At 39.6% G+C, this 15,109-nt stretch overlaps 1 protein-coding gene across 1 annotated transcript in view; it reads left to right on the top strand.

Moving 5' to 3' along the window:
* si:dkey-82f1.1 (DENN domain-containing protein 2A) overlaps positions 1-2,848 on the top strand; it is a 36,074-nt gene extending 33,226 nt beyond the window's left edge. Inside the window, exons 18-20 of the mRNA XM_008294738.1 lie at positions 689-967; positions 1,687-1,773; positions 1,908-2,848. Of these exons, the coding sequence (XP_008292960.1) occupies positions 689-967; positions 1,687-1,773; positions 1,908-1,939 (398 nt within the window). The 3' untranslated portion in view covers positions 1,940-2,848. The remainder of the gene's footprint in view (positions 1-688; positions 968-1,686; positions 1,774-1,907) is intronic.
* The last annotated feature ends 12,261 nt before the right edge of the window (positions 2,849-15,109 follow it).

Raw genomic sequence — 15,109 nt, forward strand, 5'->3', positions numbered from 1 at the left:
TCCGTAAGTGTTCAGTGTAACCCTATCGCTATGCTTACATTACTGCAGTTATATAACCATGAGGAGGTTTACTTCATACATACACCCTTGGGTCAGAACTCATTACGAGGCTACCTATACATGGGGCGTTGCACAACACATGAACTAATGCATTTTAATGAAAACAAATGTAACAGGTATGACATGTGTCACATTATTAGTTATATATTTAAGTAGTAAATATATTTTGCAAACTCCCGGACCTGTGGTAGAAAAAGACAGCCTCCTCTTGGGGAGGATACATACACAGAACAGCCTCCAATCCCTTGATCCTTGAGTTGTGGCTGTAACTGGCCTAGTGAGGCAGTAATATCCTGCAGTGCAAAACCACGTCATGTGATTCTTTTGGCTACAAAAGAACACTTTCAGTCTAAAAAAAATATCAAAAATGTTTTTTTATGTGTAAAAAAGTATGATTTATGAGATTGGAGGATACTTAGTGAGTAGGGAGTTTATTTTCCTACATTCTGAGTACAAAGGTTTGATTGGAAAAACGTTTGCCAGACAATGATTGAGTCAGTGATACTGATCCCAATGTATCGATCATTCTGTCATACAGAGCAGTAAATATCAAGCCATTTAAGCTTTTCTGTTTCACTTACTTTTAGCCCTCTTTTTCTGTTTTTTTCTCTCCTGTATGTCCTCCCAGACTCCAGCTCCCTCAGCACAGTGGTGTCGGAGGCCTTCGTCCGTTTCTTCGTGGAGATGGTGGGTCATTACTCCCTCTTCATGGGCGGAACAGAGCGGGACGACGAGTCTGTCTCTTCCCCCACCTTGCCCAGCCCTTCCTCCTCCTCCTTTCAGCGTGAGGCCTTTCGCAAAGCGGTCACTTCTAAGAGCTTGAGAAGGTTTCTGGAGGTGTTCATGGAGACCCAGATGTTTACCGGCTTCATCCAGGAGAGGGAGCTGCGCAGGCAAGGCCTCAGAGGTACTGAGATTTGATTCGTTTTACAGGAAAGTTAAGAATCTTTAAAGTAGAAATACTAGCAGCTACACCTTCTGCGTGATTCAAAAATTGGTTTCTACTTTTTAGGAATGTCGATCTCTTTTCTAGATAATAGCGAGTTTCTAGGAAGTCCTTAGACCTAGAAGAACTGCTACACAGAACACGTGTTGATTTATTTAGCTGTTCTTCAGTATCTTCTAACAGTTTTGCATCTCTGGAGCATTTAACCTTGTCACATGGTTTTATTCAGCAGATGAACTTTGTTTACATTAGCTGTTGTGGAACTTTTAATAGTCATTATTGAGAAAACGTTTACTCTGAGATCTTTTTGTACCAGAAGTTGTGAAATTGTTCAAACATATGGAAGGTAAACTCTGCCCATATGGGCTATGTGATCCAATCAAAAGCTCCAGAACAAGTGGGCAAATCAAGTTTTATCTCCTACTGTTTCCAAAGTCAAGAATTAAATGTAAAGCTCAGTGATGTAGTTTTTTGGTATAATTTACTCTGGTTTGCTTTGAACATGAGATTTCTATATAAATGAAACTTGCTGGAATAAATAAGTTGAAGTTAAATGTTGCATAGCATGACAATCCATAAATATCTACTCATTACGCATTAGGTAATGGTTAGTCCAGTGGAGGGCAGAAACGCCTTTAAAACATCTGACTTCACTAATTAACTCATTATTTTGTCTCCAGGCCTCTTTGAAGTGAGAGCACAAGAGTATCTGGACTCACTGCCTGGGAGCGAGCAAAGAGGGGTCAACAAGTTCCTCAAAGGCTTAGGTGCGATTTATTTTACATCCTCAGTCAATCAGCTGATCTCTTGAATTAATCAACTCTACTTTAAAACTTTCCAGTTATTGGGGGGTGTTGTCTCTGTTAAACTTGTCTTGATGTACACCTGTTGCCTTTTCCAGGAAACAAGATGAAATTCCTTTCCAAGAAATGAGACTTGGAGTCAAGCTGTCGTCATTGAAAGCCGGGGAAAAGAAAAAGGTGACACACTCCCTGGACGTGGGAAACACACAGACGGAGATGTGTCATTAGCCCAGAACAAAGGGACACCCCTGAAGTGAACTGGACGTATAGTTTGCGAACATGAGGGAATCTGGGGAAGGTTAGGGTTTCGCTTTCAGCTTCATTAGCCAGTCATTCCATTAGCTTGGACCAAAACTCCCCACCAGCATGATAAAGCAATGTCTAACAGTGTTTAGTGTCACGCTCTAAATGTTTTACAGGTTACAGTCAGTCCTTACAGTGTTTTACTGAATAGCACAGCACAGTGTAAATGTTTTAGGAACAGTGTTCTCGATCACTAACTTCGCCTGTAAACCTGTAAGGAGGAGCGTCACTGAAGCTTCAGTTTGTACAATCCTATACATTCCAAGTATTTTCTATAGAAGCTTTTATAAATACAATAGCACAACTTCTTTGTCAACAGGAGGCTTTTAAGTTAATTTATATTCTTTTTCTAGACAAACTTAATCTCTCTCTTTTTTTTATTTCCTTCAAATGAGTGCAAAAGAACCTCCTGTAGTTTGTAATACGCTTTATTTAACAGAGTCTAGTCCAGACTGTTTGTAGACCACTTTGGGTTGTCGGGTATATGTACCACTGTTTTAAGTAAATGTTCTTTTATTGGAAAAGGAATCAGCGCCGAGACTGAGGAAAATGTATGGATGGGAAGGAAATCAATGTGAATCACTTGGGTTTCAGTAGCGGATGTGGGACTAGAACTGAAGAATGATGTGTATCTTAGGCCAATCAGTATCGATGTGTTTCACAAAAACAACTAGGGCTGCCTTCAGCATGATTGAGAATGCAATGAAACTTCATAAATAAAGTGATTTGATTTAGACAAATGACTCCTCCTTCTTTCAGCCAATATTACATATTCCAGTGTTTGAGCTACTACATGAATTCAATACATCATTTTAAATTTTAAATGTGATATCACTTTTAGCAAACATAAAGTTGGAAGGTGGGTGGGAATACCACATGACCAGAATTTCAATCTCTACCATTCACGTCATAAAACAGTGGAATCTATGGAAGTAGTGTTTTTTAGATTAGGCATGACTACATATATAGGAATAGGTTTGGTGTTGCTGAAGTTAGGGTAACAACTTTATGGAAGCATAGTCTAAAAAATTTTTGACCCTTAAGTCCGTCCTTACTGGTAAAAGTAACTAGTGGGGGTGGGAAAAAACCATTAAACTCACAATATGAAGCAACAACACCTTTAAGTTGGAGCAACAGATTAAAAGAAAGAGAACAAACCCACAAATGCAACAAACTGGATCTTAAGATTTAATGAATACAATAAAGTGGTGGAGATCTCAACACAGAAAAAGAAAATATTGGATGGACAATGTGGTAACTGATCATTTATTAATATCAGATTGCATTTGGTGTTTGCATTGCACCTGGTTTTACATTCACTTGGCTTTCTGTGTTTTATAAATCTGCAAGACAAAATTTGAGCCATGACTCTCAACAATAATTAAAATAAACTGAATAATTGCTTAGACAATATGTAATTGGAATAAAATCCGACATTACAACATCATCCATATATATTTTTAAAAAATGATAATGTTTGTGGTGTCAGATTTTGAATTAAACCAACACTTTGCAATACCCTCAACACCCAGCGGGCGGCTCTGTCACCCAGAACATGTTGTCTTGCACATGTTGCCGAGTGCGAAGTTCAGAATTACATCTGAGACAATTATGCCTCCAGACCTTTAATGACTTACACAACCTGCCCAGGTCCAACAACATTATTGCCTTTGTCTGCTCATGTGCGGAAAGATAGGGAAAAAATGGAAGTGAAAAGTAAGAGGTTACTGGTGGCACGCTACCAAAATGTTTTACAAATCTTTATTTTGTGTAAGTTTATTAAGTTTTTCGAAAAAGAAAGAGAAGCATTACAGTGACAACATTTATATTTATTAAAACACCTGAGAAACGGCCACACGGATGGACAACTGGGCAAGATTCCCTCCTAAAACTGGTTTAGGGGACCTGTTAATGCCACTTAATTAAGATAAAAAAAAAAGTCACATGTATTGGTTTTTGACCAACCTTATAGGTTACAAACATTGTTTTTTTTAATGAATTATATTGACATATTAAAATGGGAAATTAAACCAACTTAACATTGAGTGTAATTTAAACCAAAACTTTAATTGATTTTTTTTTTATCAAGTTGTAAATAAATTAAATTGACGTGATATCAAGTCCTGAAAAACTTAAAACCGTGTTTATACAACCAATTATTAAACAACTGGTAACTGAAAATATAATCGATTGAAGAGGAAAAACAATATGGATCATGGGTTGAACATAGTTTCATTTGAACAGAAACCAAGAAGACTGAAGCAAACTGTTGCATATTTTTTGTTGTTGTTGAGCCTAAACATTAAACTTGTAGCTTTCCAGCATATTGAATATTATCTGTTTAACTTACTATGACGTGATTTATTTCTTTAACAAACTGCAAACTTAATAGCAAAGTGTGCTCAGATAAACTGGTATAATTAAGACAGATTAAATATAAACAGCTATGATTCAACAAGGCCTTTTTATTGAAAGGCAGACAAATAGACTTTATAATGTGCCTTTTACAAATTCAGTGTGTGGGTCAAAGTTCTATAGTTGTAGATACACTTTAATAAACTTCTTTACTATTAGAAACAAGACTAAAAATGTCACTCTGATGTACTTTTGTTGTAACTTGAGTGCTCATATGATCCTGTTTGTCCCTCTTCCTCAGCACTGTGCTGTTTTTTTTTTATTCCTGATGTGATTTCCTTTGAACCCCCCTCTCTTTCCTTTCCTCTCCAGAGCCCCCCTCCTCCTCCCCCCTGTCTCCTTCCCTCCCTCCTTCCCTCCTCTCCTCTCCTCTCCTCCTCCTCCTCGTCGTCATTACGTGTTGACCGGTCAGACCTCCTCTCCCCTCCTCTGTCTCCCCCCCTCCTTCCCTCCCTTGCTCTTTTTCTCGGGCTTTTTCCAGGCTTCATGTCATACCACGGCTAATTCCTGAAATTCCTGCCCTCCTCTCGCTTCAAACAAGCGGCTCCAGGAAGGAGACGAGGCAGCAGAAAACAAACAAAGAAAGAAGAAAAAAAAAAAAAAGAAGAAAGAAATAACAACCCTACGGAGTCACTCTTCATTTAAAAATACTATTAAAACAAATTAAATTCAGCCGTACCTGCCTGCCTCCGCGCCTGCCAACAGAGTTCCTCCAGGTAAGCTAGCAAGTGTTTTAAAGTGTCGTCCAGATATTAACCTGCGCCGTCTGTCAACTTCCAGTCTGTTGAGTAACGTGGATGTGAAGTCAGTATTTCGCCGCCTTCTCTTTGAGTCACTTCTGTCGGAGATAACATTCCTCAAATGTCTCGCATTTCTTCGCTCAAATTCCTACATTTTTGCTTTTAACTCCAGCGGTGCGCTCAGCGGAGCTCCAGCCGGAGCCCCCCTCTCCTCTCTCTCTGGGTTTTTTACGCCGGGATAACGTCACTGCCGAGCGGTCAAACATTAGCGCCCGTCCGGGTAAAACTTTTACACCGGGATCATTCAAACCGTGTATTTATTAACTCGCAGGATTAATCCAGAGTTTATTCCCCCACCTCTCCTCCTCTGTCAACAAGTGTGAGTAGACTGGAAGTGGTCTGACACAGTGGATGTGTTTTTTTTCTTAATCATTTAATTGTTTTTGTTTTATGTGATTTAATAATAATGCAGGATGTCATGAGAGGAGAAGGAAAGATGCTTAAACCAGTGTTCAATGACGTAAAGTGAAAATATTAGCTGCAAAATAAAAGTACTCATTCTATTTATATCAGATCAGATTAGTAGATTACATTCAACTTTATTTTCATTACAATGCAAATAGACAACTTAATGCAGTTTAGCATCTAACCAGTAGTGAAAAAGTAAAAGTGCAGTACAATGATCACGTCCAAGTGGAAAAAGGGGAAAACATCATAAAGAGTGTACGAATGTCCAAAGTGTATAAGTAACATGTACAGTGTGTGGAGTGTGACTATGATTGATGCCTTCCTGTCTAACAAACTGGGTTCATGATGATTATTTTCTTGCTGTTTTATTTCATTTTCCGTTCTTTCCATCAGCTTGTATGTGCACCTGTCAGATCAACGCAGTGCAATGAAAAGCACATTTTCATCTAAAATCTTGTGAGGCAGAAGTATAAACCAGCATCAGGTAGAAGAAGCAGGACGTGTGTGGTAATGCTAAAGTAGGGCTGCAGCAAAATGAGATTTGTTGAATTAGTTAATTGGTCTTTAAAATGTCAGAAAATGGTGAGAAATGTTAGTCAGGGAACTGTCTCGTTTTGTCCTCAAGATAGCCAGTCGACTGTCAAGGAGGAGAAAAAACACCAGAAAATATTCACGTTTAAAAAGCTGTCTTATTTAGAAAAATGTATAAAATGCATTCAGATAGATTGATTTACTATTAAAACTGTTGCTCATTAATTTAATAGTTGACAGATTATCAGTTAATGGTTGCACCTCTCAAGTAAATTACATTTGTTTAATTTCTCTCACTGATATATGAACATTATCAGGACTTAAAGTGTTTAAAGTAATTCCTTATGCAAAGTGGTTGCTTCATAAACATTGTGTCATCATGCTACAGATAGTATGTTATTGAATGATATGTATTTGCGCATTAAGGTGTATGCCATATTTTTATCCTGTAACTAATTAAAATACAGTTCATTTCAGCTGTTCACTTGCATATGCACACCATTTTTTAGGCTGATTACATGATTTGTTTATGAACTCTTTACATGCAAAGTGACTGTAACTGAATAAAGTATAAATGGAAAAACCAAGTAAGGATCAAGCATCTTAGAATTGTACTTTGGTGCAATACAGAGGATGAATGTAATCGATTACTTTACTAGTATTATATCATTGCTGTACTCTACGACGTACTTTTGTTGTTAATTTGCAGTGATGTTGGGAGTTTATGGGGAATGGCCAGTGAAAATCGATTTGTAATTAAACTTTACTTAAATATTTCCATTTTGTGCCGCTATATGCACTGCATTTCAGAAAACAATTAGGTACTTTTTATTCAGCTTGACTTAGTTGACAGCTATCGCTCCAGGTTACTTTGCAGATTAAGATTTTACAAACAAACAGCATGTGGAGCAATTAGCTGTTAATTAGTATTTAACTACAGGTCAACCGACTGTATCTGTTTACACCATAATGGAGCAGCTACAGGAAATCAATCATATATTTATCTGAATACCGCAACTGAAAGTGAGATGTATGTGCTAAAGCAGCATGTGGTGTCTGGGAAATTACTTTGTCAGCTCTGATTCAGCCACATCTGTGAATGTTTGCCTAAAAGTGAGCATCATTTTAGAAGTGATTTCGTAATTCCCAATGCGATGAGGTTAATCTGTCATGTTCTGTGAAACATCACACTCAGATATACAAAGAAATACAAAGCAACTTGAAAGTAGAGCTGCAACTAAAGATTAATTTCTCTGTCAGTTAATTTAATAGTTCCCTCAATTAATATCTATCACAAGTTCACAAAACCGAGGTGGTGTATTCGGTTTGGGTGTTTTTTTTGCAAATAACAGTTCAAAACTCAAGCTTAGCCTGAGAGAAGACTAAGAAAATGAGCAAAAACTTACATTTTAGAGGCTGGAATGAGCAAATTTTTGCCAGTTTCAGTTTCAAAAAAATGTCTAAAAAGTTATTAAGTGGCAGACCAAATTAGTTTTTGGCAGTTTTGCTTCCATAAAAACACTTTAAAGACTACCACAACTATCTGAAGATTCATTTTCTGTCAATCACTTTACAGTTTTAATCTTACTTTTACAGAATAGTTTTTGGTTTTATAATCATGATACTCACTTTTACCAGGTGTGTTTCACCAAATAATAGAAAATCAGCAAAATTGCAGGTCGTGTGTGATTCTGTAAATGTGTGTGTGTGTGTGCGCGTGTGTAAATGTGCGTCTTGTAGGGCAGCTGAGCGAAGTGTGTTTTCCAGAGGAGCAACAGGTGGATTGGAGCAGGGTGACAGTGTGACGGCTGGGTAAAAAACACACCTGTCAGAGCCTCCTCTGAAGTGTCTGACAGCCAGAGGAGTTTGGGTTTTTTCCAGGCCTTGGCTCTTTTGTTTTCAAGGCTTTGGGTTCACTGTTGTCTCAGACAGATGAATTACATTGTAATGTGAACTCTAAGGTTGTATTGTTCGCACCGCAGTAACATTTGTGTGTGTGTGTGTGTGTGTGTGTGTGTGTGTGTGGGTGGATGTGGCTGGGCCTAGAGGTGGATGTGTTTTGCGTGGGTGAGTGAGTGGAACAAGGGGGGAGGTTTAAAGTACGTAAAGGTGTGTGAACAGAAGAAGAAGTGTGTTTCATCCTTGTTTTGAGTCAGAGTGTGTGTTTGTGTTGCAGAGCTGCCCTGAGACAGGTCCTCTCCACAGCGGAGGAGTGTTTTTTTTTTGTTTTTTTTTTTGCTGTGCTCATCCCACATAGCGATCATTCCTCCTCCACTCTCACGAGAAAACGAATAATGCCTCAGATATGAGCCTCGTAGAACAAAGGCTTTCTGCTCCGCCCTCCCCTCCTTTTCCAGCGAGAGCGCTCAGCTCTGTGTAGTGTGTGTGACTGTGTTGTCCATTGATTCCGGCCGGTCTGATGGATCTTTATGTTTGGATTATCTGGGTGTGATCTTAAGAGACTCTCTGTCCTGTTTTTCTCCAAGTCTTTTCCTAGTGACGCTCAGAAAGGACAGAGGAGCTGAAGCTGTGGGATTAGTTTCATGGTAAAATATGGATGACTCAGGAGAAGGACAATTCTGACTTTTGACTATCCAGCTTCACGTTTTTAGTACAAGCACACTCCTTTGCACAGTGAATTAATAGTGTTACTAGTTTGTTTACATTATCTAGTAGTTATTCTTTAAGCATTCCTACCTGTGTTATAGCCAATATAGATTTTATACACAAATTGCTGCTGATTTAAGTTTAAGAGACAGCATTTGTTTGTTTATTTGATCCCTGTTTTTTTCATTGAAACCTTCCGAAACATCATTTTTGGCTACTTAAACACTTACGTATGACACTGATATATTAACAATGTATAAGTTGATACAGCGAACTTGCTACCAAACATTTTACACACACTGTTATACTCCCGGCAGCTACAAATGAACTTTAAAAAGACCAGATAGTGCTGGATTTTTAAAAACTTTCCCACTGTAACCAGCTGCCTGCTGCCTCTGGAAACTGCAGCTAGCAGCAGGCAGTGAGAGCGAACCAAAACAGTGAAGTTGTGGGCCGTGCAACCAAAACACTGAGCTGAAAGATGTAGAGCTGAAGGGAACAGCGCAGTCGCATTACAATTCTCTGTAGGTCTGTCACTGCAGGTGATGCTTAATTGACTAAATAATCAGCAGGTTAATTGATATTGAATATAATCTTTGGTTGCTGCCCTACAGTCATGCCGTAGTGGTTGTGGATGTCAAACATGAATTAGTTTGCAGGTTTGCTTGCTCTCTACATTGTCTCACAAACGAAAATCTGTAACATCTAAGCTTCAAGTTCCATTGTGTTGCATGTGTGTGTGCATGTGTGTGTCTGAGTGTGTGCGGAGCTTGGAGGCTCCTGCCGGTGCAGCCCAGCAGGACTCGGTGCCAGAGAACACGTGCTCTCAGCAAAAAGCCGACAAAACAAACTCGTACGTCGCCACGGGCTCTCACTGCGACTTTATTTCCATCACATAGCCTGATCCCATACTGCTAGCCTTATTTTCAAAATGTTTCCTGCCTTTACATTCCCGGCCTGATTAGTGGAGATTGTGACCACTTCAGTACACACACACGCTCACACACACACACACACACACACACACACACACACACTGGCATGCATACCTACGCTCCATTAGTGGTGGCAGGTACTGTTGCTTTTTCAATGTCGGCACACATGTTTTCCAGTCTTAGTGTGGCTGCAGTTAGGTGCAACATCAGTACTAATTTGCTGATGTTTTACCATGTCACCATCTTAGATTAGCATCCTAACATTTAAACACAGCTTAAACAGATCATATTCATTTTAGTTCATTCAAGTATTTTGTCATAAACCAAAGTGACAGACAAATACACCTTATGGTACAAAATGAAAAGTCTGATTAAACACAAGTTTTTACAGTTTGATCTTGCAGCAGATGAGCAAAATGATGTGTTAGCCCATGTAATAGTTGTTGAGACTTGTCACTAAAGCCACAAATATGAACCTCATGGAGAAAAAGGAAACATCAGCGGGTTACCAGAGTCATCAGGACACATCATCTGGGAACTATGAATATCTGTCTGTGCAAAGTTTTCCAGCGATTCAATGAATAGTTGAGAAATGTAGTGGACTGCATGACCGACTGACATGGTTCACATGAACCCACCATGCCCCTCAACCTGTTCAAGTCTTTGGTTCATGGTGAAAGCGAACAGAGGCTGAGCTACCTGCAGCTTCTTGTGGGCTTTTCCTCTGGTTCTTTATCTGTATGTGTCAGAGAGAAGGCCTCATTGTTTGACCACTCCTGTGTTAAAGTTCGTCTGTGTGTGTGTGTGTGTGTGTGTGGGCACCTCTTTGTTTCAGTTTTCCTGATAAATTGTTGTCATGAGTGTGTTTGTCTGCAGTTGTGTTAAAGGGGGTGGGGGGGGTCAGTCATGGCTCGAGGTTTCGTGGCCCCTTGACCAGCTGGAGGATTATCCCGTCGAGCAGATCCAGGGAAGAAGGGGCCACACTGGGGGAGGATGAGGGGAGGCAGGGATAAGGGGGGGTGTTGGATGGGGGGAGTAAAGAAGGAGGGGGGTTGTTTTAAGGCACGGCTTAGGTTAATTAACCTCCTGGACGCTTTGAGTGAAGCACGGAGCAGCACACTAATGGTTTATGGCCGCCACAAATCTCACAGTGACCTGCAGTGGCCCTGAGCTGGAGCTGCACTCGGTTCAAAATCAGCTACACAAACAGTACAGCTGTCAAATTTGACTTTTTTTTGTTTATTTCTGAAAGATTTGTTGTGTTGTGAGTTGCCAAGTAGCTGTTGGGCTCGCGATGAAGATTAGGGTTCACTGGAAGGAGCAGTAGAGTAACTACACAAGATTAGAAAGTTTGAGTTGTGTGATATAATTCAGAAAAAACAGGTTTGAGAAAGATGAAAGAAAACTTTTACTACATGCTGTCTGTATTTAATCTTAAAGTTATTTAAAGTTACTCTAATTTTTAAATGTTTTCAGCCATTTTCTTCTTTCATAATGGCAACAAAACGATTCAAATATCAACATAAATTATATTAGGTATGTGATAACCGGCTTACAGAAGTTCTAAATAATTTAAAAACAACTTTTTTTATCATAAGCTGTTAAAATAATCAGTTACTTAAACCTTCACAGCCTCACAAGAGAAGACCTGTTAACTAGTTGATTATGAACAATGTCACACATTTAATGTGGTGTCGCTTCAGATTTTTCCTGCAGGGTTATCCAGAGTTCAAAGGTTGGATTAGTATTTACAGCGTGTTTACCCAAATGGAGACTTCACAATGTTTTCAGTGAATTATTTAGTCTATAAAATGAGAATCGTCACATTTTTAAGACATAAAACCGGGGAATGTTTGGCATTTTAGGACTCAAAGCTTGACCAAACTATTTGTTGATCAGCAAATGGATGTAAAATGTTCCTGCTCTGTGTGATTGTTATCCACAGTTTTTTTGTGTCATTTTAAAAGCCAAAAAATGTCCAATGTGACTTTCAGAATGAATTCCATAAGTTATATTTGAACATATTTGTATTACTCCTAATGACATTCAGGGTATCATTTTATTTAAAATATTATTGTCAAAAGCCATGACACTAACTATTTCCATTTTTATATACATTTGTGGGGGAACACCAGTGCCAACATTGACATCACGCTTTAAAAAAAAAAAAACTACACTAGTGCTGTTAGTGTTTCTGAGTTTCTGTTAGTGTGTTGGTGTTTGTGTGGGCATGAGTTTATTTTATCCTGGTGCATCCTTATGTGTACATCTGTGTATACACTTGTGTATGTGAGGGAGAGAAAGAGATGAGGAGAATAGCCGACTGGCCGGACGTTTTACAGGAAGCACAGTGGAACATCGGGGGGCTCAAAGGAAGCGCGAAGGGGGGAAACCAGACAGGCAGGAGAATCTTACTCACTCCTTGCAACACATTAATTGACTCACTCACCAATCTCCTCTCAGCCATAGCCTCACATTTATAACCCTGTACTTCCTACACACGTAACACACTCTTATGTTTGGGATTATAACTGACGCAACGGTCACAGCTTTCGTCTTTGTGGCCCTAAATGGACATGGAGGTGTGTTGCTTTCACGGCGGGCAGGAAGACAGTCCATGACAAACAAAAAACAATCTGTTTTGCATTGACTCATGACTTTGCGAGGGCTTTCTTCACCGAGTCCTGCCATTGTGCCCGGTTTTTCCATTTTTCTCTGTGCCGAGAGGAAGAGGTGGAGCCGACGTCTGTCTCATGCTCTCCACCCAAATGTAAAAGCACTGTGTGCACATCCTAAACAAATTGGTGTGTTGAGAAAACAGGATGTGAATCTGTTTCAAGTCAAACATCCCCACTCTGTCACCCTGCCCCGCAGATCTCACTGCTGTTTGGACAGTTTTTTTTTTTTTCTTTCTGTCATAAAGAGTCAGTGGAATGCCGAGTTAATCCGCTGGTTATTGTCGTCCTCTCCCACCAAAAACAATGTACAAACAAATTGATTAGAATCTCAGTAGAAGATTTTAATAACACAGTCAGTTATAGCACTGATGAGGAAATGGGCAACCCAAAATGCCCCCTGGCCTTAATATCCTGGTATGATACTCCGTGGCATGTGTGTCTAAGTGTGTCTGAGGACGGTGATCCAACTTTAATGTGTCTCCTAGTTTATTGACATCAGGCTCCTCCTGCACAGTCCTCCCTTCCTCCACCACCAAGATGCTCTTTTCCATTTGTTTACATGTTGCCACTAATCTAATTAATAATCTGAGAAGCTTTTACCAAGTCGGATATTGAGTTGATGTGCTCATGGACTATCGTCACTGAGCTCAGTGACATTTATTTTATAAACCACTTTCAGGATGAAAACCTTATCAGACAGATTTGATGGGTCTTCATTTATTTTATTCAATATGAGGCATTACATGGTTTGCAAATTTTTTGACTTACTAAAAAGTCTAGAAGTGTTTTGGATTACTTTGGTAGTGGAAAAAAAATAAAATATGCAGATTTTTAGCATGAGTAAGGAGTTACCACTATCATTTTTCCCTTTATTCTTCTTTTTTAAGTTGAGTAATGTATGGAGTATTACCCTCCTCAGGAGTTGTAAGTCATCTGAAAGTGCCATGTCTTAGTGTACAGATTTGTCAAGTTTAAGAAGGAGTCATAACTCTTAAGGTGGCAAGCTAAAGGTTTTAAATTACCTTAACTGCCCCCATCAGCCGTGTGTCACAGCCAAAGACTGTACATAAAAGATGAGTGCAGCCTCGGGGTCTGAAAAGTGAAACCAATGTAGAAGTTCCTTAAACCTGCATTCTTTCTTATGACCAGCAGGGGGCAACTCCTCTGGTTTCAGGAAGAAGTCAGATTGCACAGAAATCTATAAGAAAATAACACTACTTCCTACTTGATTTGTTCCCTCTGTGAACTTTATTCTAATGAATACAAGGTCTTAATGCTACTTTCAAGAGTATTTCAATATAGCATGATGTTTTTTTTGGATATCATGGTTTAATGTAGACTTAAATAGACAAGGGTGTGCTACGTTGTGGTTTACAAGTTGGTACTGTATGGACGTCTTCGAGTTCTCAGTCGGATTTGCCCCTCACTCGTCACCTTTGGTTTCAAACGACCAAGATGGTGAGGACCAAATGCCAACTCGAAGCTTTCGAACGATCCACAAACCAGTGGGTGATATCACAGTCGCTACAAGCGTCTTTTATTTACAATCTATGGCCACTGTAACTGCAGTTATTCAGTGTTGTTAAACAGCAGGTCAAATTACATTTAACATAAAGAAAATGTGAACAGATAAGTCGATACTTGCAAATAAGTTATAATTACNTGTGTGTGTGCATGTGTGTGTCTGAGTGTGTGCGGAGCTTGGAGGCTCCTGCCGGTGCAGCCCAGCAGGACTCGGTGCCAGAGAACACGTGCTCTCAGCAAAAAGCCGACAAAACAAACTCGTACGTCGCCACGGGCTCTCACTGCGACTTTATTTCCATCACATAGCCTGATCCTATACTGCTAGCCTTATTTTCAAAATGTTTCCTGCCTTTACATTCCCGGCCTGATTAGTGGAGATTGTGACCACTTCAGTACACACACACGCTCACACACACACACACACACACACACACACACACACACTGGCATGCATACCTACGCTCCATTAGTGGTGGCAGGTACTGTTGCTTTTTCAATGTCGGCACACATGTTTTCCAGTCTTAGTGTGGCTGCAGTTAGGTGCAACATCAGTACTAATTTGCTGATGTTTTACCATGTCACCATCTTAGATTAGCATCCTAACATTTAAACACAGCTTAAACAGATCATATTCATTTTAGTTCATTCAAGTATTTTGTCATAAACCAAAGTGACAGACAAATACACCTTATGGTACAAAATGAAAAGTCTGATTAAACACAAGTTTTTACAGTTTGATCTTGCAGCAGATGAGCAAAATGATGTGTTAGCCCATGTAATAGTTGTTGAGACTTGTCACTAAAGCCACAAATACGAACCTCATGGTGAAAAAGGAAACATCAGCGGGTTACCAGAGTCATCAGGACACATCATCTGGGAACTATGAATATCTGTCTGTGCAAAGTTTTCCAGCGATTCAATGAATAGTTGAGAAATGTAGTGGACTGCATGACCGACTGACATGGTTCACATGAACCCACCATGCCCCTCAACCTGTTCAAGTCTTTGGTTCATGGTGAAAGCGAACAGAGGCTGAGCTACCTGCAGCTTCTTGTGGGCTTTTCCTCTGGTTCTTTATCTGTATGTGTCAGAGAGAAGG

Source organism: Stegastes partitus, unplaced genomic scaffold, assembly GCF_000690725.1.
Source record: "Stegastes partitus isolate 25-593 unplaced genomic scaffold, Stegastes_partitus-1.0.2 Scaffold989, whole genome shotgun sequence".
Taxonomy (NCBI): domain Eukaryota; kingdom Metazoa; phylum Chordata; class Actinopteri; family Pomacentridae; genus Stegastes; species Stegastes partitus.